The 5,437-nt window shown below is 41.2% G+C and overlaps 1 protein-coding gene across 2 annotated transcripts; it reads right to left on the bottom strand.

The window, feature by feature from the left end:
• Nucleotides 1-517: 517 nt before the first annotated feature.
• On the bottom strand, nt 518-5,437 carry LOC117842677 (protein ACCELERATED CELL DEATH 6). 2 transcript variants are annotated; one of them, XM_034723178.2, is made up of 4 exons: nt 4,386-5,437; nt 2,174-2,236; nt 1,638-2,083; nt 518-1,527 (listed from the first exon to the last, which is right to left on the bottom strand). In XM_034723178.2, exons 1-4 carry the CDS (start codon nt 5,317-5,319, stop codon nt 937-939), a joined length of 2,034 nt encoding a protein of 677 aa, XP_034579069.1. In that variant the 5' UTR covers nt 5,320-5,437; the 3' UTR covers nt 518-936. The 2 variants fall into 2 exon arrangements, with proteins under 2 accessions (XP_034579069.1, XP_034579067.1); XM_034723176.2 differs by having other exon boundaries at nt 1,638-2,236.

The following is a 5,437-nucleotide window of genomic DNA, read 5'->3' as shown; positions in this document are numbered from 1 at the left end:
ACCTCGGGAGGGATCCCGTCGGAGATGGTGCTTCTAGGGTTGCTCTGAGATCGGCAAGCCACTCAAAACGTCCTCAGTCGCTGTCGAGGTGAAGGAGGAAAGCAAAGGGGCTGGAACAGTTAGGGTATTGGAGATAAAAGGTAAATAACTATGTTTGACAATTGGGTGATAGCCCTCAATCGGCCAGGGTCCTTTATATTTATAAGGTGGGAGATCTTTTCCCTGCAAGGAAATCCCGATTTATCTCCAATTCGACCAGGACTCCAAATTTCATCTCGAACTCGGGGTGACCGGTCGGGGCAACCGGTCTGACCGGTGGGCGCCTGTCAGATCAGCTTTGATTATCTTTGAGCCCGATCAATGCTGCTGCCACTTTTGGGCGTCAACACTAGTGTACTGCTCCTATTCGAAACATTAGTTTGCTACAATCACAACTCGAATGTGATGTTCAGAATATTTGATCGTCTTAATTAGGTTTGATGAAGTAAATGACAATTTTGCGACAACAGATAATAGCTTACTTCAGACAAGACTTAATTAAATCACAAATGTCTTTATAACAGTACATGCCATTTTTTGTAAGCAAACGTACATTCAAGGAAATAAGACAGACTGAAATTCAGAAAACTCTCTCGAAGGAACATAATATTGAGTATCAGTGACCACTACAACTCAATGGGAGTGTGCACCATCTGATCTCGATCTTGACATTAATTGAAACACCGTAACTGAAAAAGGAAGCCAACTCATTTCCAGCACCAGCCGTTTCCAACTTTCCATATAACTTTAACTAAGACAAAGGTGCCTTTATGCCTCTATCCAAATGAAGCTAGTTGTTCCTTGCGATTGCAGCCCAACCAAATATGAGCACCAAGGGCCAGCACTGAAAGAGCGCACCTACAGGGATTAAAAATATGGTCCCCATAAAGACTGGAATTATTCCGATTCTACTGCACATAGCTCGTGCATAAAGAGCATTTTCAGCCAAATTTCGATGTTTGTGAATATAACTACGAGAGGACTCGTCACAACGACTGCAACGGCAGTCTTGTGAGCAACTGGGACTAGGACCATATACACACCTAGTGCAAAGGCAGCAGCCAAGCTCGTGACTGAACTATACATGAAGAATACTGCTGTTCCAAGGTAGACTTTGCGGGTCTTCAGGTCAACCATTGAAGTTCCGGAGTACATGAAACCAACAGTCGCTATCGAGGAGCAGATGAATGCTATTGTGTTGGCCATTATGAATGCATCAAAAGCATACCTCCCAGCGAGAGTTGGTGTCCCCCCATTTGTGTGATCGTCAGCTTTGTAACCACCAGGAAGGGCGAAAGTTGCACCAAATGCCACTGTTGCGATTAGAACTGAGCCAATACATAGAGCTTGCGTTGAGTCTTTCACCTTCTCCAATTCTTTGCTTTCGACTTCTCGCTGAATATATTTTCCTCCAAAATGGTCCCATCGATGACCACCGTACCTACCCCCGGTTTGTTTCAGTATCAAGTGAATCTTTGCTTCGCTGCTCTGCAATATAACCCATTAATTCGAAAAAGTTAGACACACAAATAACAGCTGTACTTTTGTGTCTTATTAACAAGCCTACGATGAAGAATAAAAATGAGAATAAACTTTACCTGTTCAGAATGCATTCCTGGGGGGATCCTACACCGTGCTATATCGAGAGGAGTTTGCACTTTCTTATTTATAATATTTATGTGCACCTGCGGATTCACAAATAGAGAACAGAACATCCGTAGACTCCCGGCCTGGGCAGCCAGGTGCAATGCAGTGTTCCCGTCATTGTCTTGCATATTCAAAATCCAAGCTAACGACCGAGTTCTGCTAGCGAATGAAACAATATTCCGTCTCGATTTCTCAACAGCAACGTGAAGGAACGTTCGTCCAATGCTATCGCGCAATCCGGCACTGCTCGGACAGTACCTGATAAATTTAGCGACGAGCATTTTATTACCAACAGAGGCAGCGATGTGTATAGGATACAATCCACACTTGTCCGGTTGATACAGTGCGGCTGGATTTGCTTCCAGTAGTCTCCGGACTTCTTGGGCACCCAGAGATGCTGGAAACGGAACACGAATCCAGAGAATAGTATGGATAACCCATGTTATGTTTAGTCGTGATCGAGATGACGTGAAGTGAAGGGGCGTACTTCCGTTGCAGTCCCCTTGTGAAGTAAGTTTCTGGTTCCAGTCCAGCAGCTTTTTTACCATCTCTGTAATGAGCTGTTTAGTTAGTCCAGGCAAACCGAACAAAAAGAAGAAACAATAGCTGGGCAACTCTATTACGCAAACAGAGAATGCACCCCAAAACTAGGGTCAGACTAGTAGAGGATCTAGATTCTCTAAATATTCTTTTAATGACTTTTTGCAATGTGCCTACTATCTTGCCCTAGTGCAGAGCACCTTATCCCTATCAACACAAAAGCCTCATTCGTGTCAGTGGTCGGACCGGTACCACGAAGCGGATGTGAGTGGGGATGATTATTCGTGTCGGGATCCAAGCCAGCAGGAATAACGGATTATGCCTGCAGGTGGCATATCACACTGACACAAATAGTTAAAATATGAATTTACAAATGAAGATAGCAAAAAGAAAATTCCTAGGCCTGGAGGTCACCCCCGGCGGCATGTTCATATGTCACGCGTTTTTCATGCACGTTAATGTTATCCTAAACGCTAAACGGTAAACAATCGATCACCCTTTGTTTAGCGTGTAGGCCGTTTAAATAATTTTTAAATGGAATTAAACAACCTAAACGGTTTTGTATAATAACACTAAAATATACATATTTATGTTTATAAAAGTTAAATATGCTAGAAAGTCTACATATTTACAAATGTAAAATGTAAGTATTCTACCAAATAATCTTTTTGGAAGAAATATAAATCCCACAATACTTCATATACTTACAATTCTAATTAGTTTAATATTGATTGCGGTAGTTGTAATCCTCGTATTGACTAAATTATGAATTAAATGGTCATTTAGCTCATCTAATCATGTTTAACTCAATTCTGTTTAGACGGTTTTTAACAGTTTAAATGGGTTTAAATGGTCCAACCGTTTAATTCACCGTTTAGGACCTAAACAACACAGGAGGCCTCTGTTTAGCGTCTAAACGTTGTTTAAACGGACTAAACGGCCGTTTAGGCGAACAATGCGTGTAAGTGAGTTCTATTCCATTTTACCCATGTATAAAGCTTTGATCTATTATTTGGGCATCTAAAAATTTCAACTACAAAGTTTTCAATCCCGTCGAACCATAAATTTTTTATCCATCCGAGGTTGTATGCAAAGGTTACCAATTTAGGGCTGATTGCAAAAGACATAGAAAGATATGTCTCATTATAGTTTATCCAAAAAAGTTTATTTTACTCCCCTCACAAATCCACTTTATCCGCTTAACCCCCTTACCCCCGTACAAAATTTAGGCTCACTTTACTCCACTGAACTATTTCATTTGGTCCAATCCACCTCCTAATTAGATTTCTCTTTTTATTTCTTCACGTACAAATTAAGTTTTAATTTCAGATTTTGTTTGTTGACTTATACATGATACCCTATGTTAGAAAAAAAAACATTAGAAAGTTTTCATAATTACTTTTCATACAGTTTTGTATATCTAAGATCATTTCATATTAAATATTTCTAACCTACAAAAATAACAATGAAAAATTCTCACTATAATTTTTTAATGTAAGGCATGATGTTTTGTATTTTCTTACAAAATTGAACTTAAAATTCAACTCACACACGGAGAAATAAAAAATAAAAAACTCATTAGGGGGTAGATTAGGCTAATTGAAATAGTTTGGGGGAGTAAATTGAGCCTAAATTTTACTCAAGGGTTAAGGGAACAGAGTGAATAGGTGAAAAGAGTAAAATGGACTTTTTCCTAGTTTAACTACCAAAAGTCTATTTTGGTGACAAAGTTGATTTTCGGAATGGCAGTCATTTGAGGTAGTAAATATCAAGATGTTTTAATGGTATATAAAAGAACTCATATATACTGACAATGTAGAAACGGTGCAGCCAAGTTTATCATTATATATACTTGAACAACATATAACTGTTTTGTATTTAAAATAGTCTATTTACGTGTATATATTTTCCCAAGCTGCAAATCAGTACATGTATGGATCATAATAAATAGATTCAGTTAGAGCCTTTTGGGAACCCATAATATAATCCATGCCCAATGCACATGACAGCGTAACATCTAATTAAATTGTACTCATATGTATTGGTCCTAGAAAAAATATCTACACTATACTAATTACTTACCCAGAAGTTTCGCAAAAAAAAAAAAAACTTAGCCAGAAAACGCGAAATAGAGACGGGTGATGCTTGTAGCTAGTTACCTGTGCTTCGCAATACGGCAGCATGCAATGCATTTTGCCCATCTGGTCCCCAATATGAGAGAATACCTTCACTCTTATCATACAGTGTCTGTGCAATGCTTTCCTCCTCCTGCAAGATGGCTAGATACAGAGCTGAAGAGCCTTTTTCTGGGAAACAAGCCAATCTGGGATCAGCCTCCAGGAGCACCTTGACTATGTCATTATTTCCGATACGGACAGCCTCATGCAAGGCGGTCTCCTTACTATTATTCTCCTTCCTTAGGAGTTCTTCAACAATATTGTTGTCTTTGGAAAGACCAATAAGATGAGACACCATTTTGGTCTTCCCAGCCCTTGCTGCACAATGCAAGGGCGTGTCGCCCTTGTTATTTTGCGTAGACAGTAATAGGCCTGCTTTATCTTCCATAGACAGTAATACTACTTTGTTCTTGGTGTGGATGAGGTCTGCACATTTGAGAAAGTCCTCTCCATCTCCATTGGCAGCCACCAGATGTAGTGCGGTGTCCCCCTCCACCGTAACACCATTCAGAAGCGACACTTCATTAGTGCCTTGTTCCAGATCGGCACAGGAATATGCAGCAACCTGATTGCGAAATATTTGGCTACCACCGCCGTGGTGACTACAAGCCGTGGAGACTGGAATAGGATGCTCCTGTGGGCCTTCTCTGTTGAGAAGAAAATTCAGCTCCTCCCTATTGCCTCTGCATGCTGCTGCTGCTACCAGCGGATGCATGGTTGCTGGCGCGACCTCGTGAGGATCCTGTTTGCTCGATGACGTGACCACCAGCATCGTCGTAGCATCTTGCTGGCACACCAGATCCTTCAACTTTTGGCAGTCTTCACGGCTTGTGGCCACCACCATTTTGGCGTCTGCCTCTGAGGAAACCACCGATGCTCTGGGCGAGCGAGGCTCCTCTCGGGTGTTTGTCGCCATCACCAACACCAGGCTGCAGCTTGCAAATTGCAATCCGCTGATGATGCACTTTCTGGTTACTAACGGTTGGGACTTTGATTTTGGATGTTCAGTGTGCAAGGGAGCTGGTTGTGTGTGT

Source organism: Setaria viridis, chromosome 2 (genome assembly GCF_005286985.2).
Source record: "Setaria viridis chromosome 2, Setaria_viridis_v4.0, whole genome shotgun sequence".
NCBI lineage: Eukaryota > Viridiplantae > Streptophyta > Magnoliopsida > Poales > Poaceae > Setaria > Setaria viridis.
This window is presented reverse-complemented; position numbering and strand designations above follow the sequence as displayed.

Bases quoted from the DNA above. Each gene is read 5' to 3' on its own strand.
- LOC117842677 (XM_034723176.2), bottom strand. From the start codon at position 5,319: ATGGCGACAAACACCCGAGAGGAGCCTCGCTCGCCCAGAGCATCGGTG. The intron at 2,237-4,385 runs GTAACTAGCTAC...AGCTCATTACAG, and splicing joins TGCCGTATTGCGAAGCACAG to AGATGGTAAAAAAGCTGCTG. The intron at 1,528-1,637 runs GTAAAGTTTATT...GTTATATTGCAG, and splicing joins CAGGAATGCATTCTGAACAG to AGCAGCGAAGCAAAGATTCA.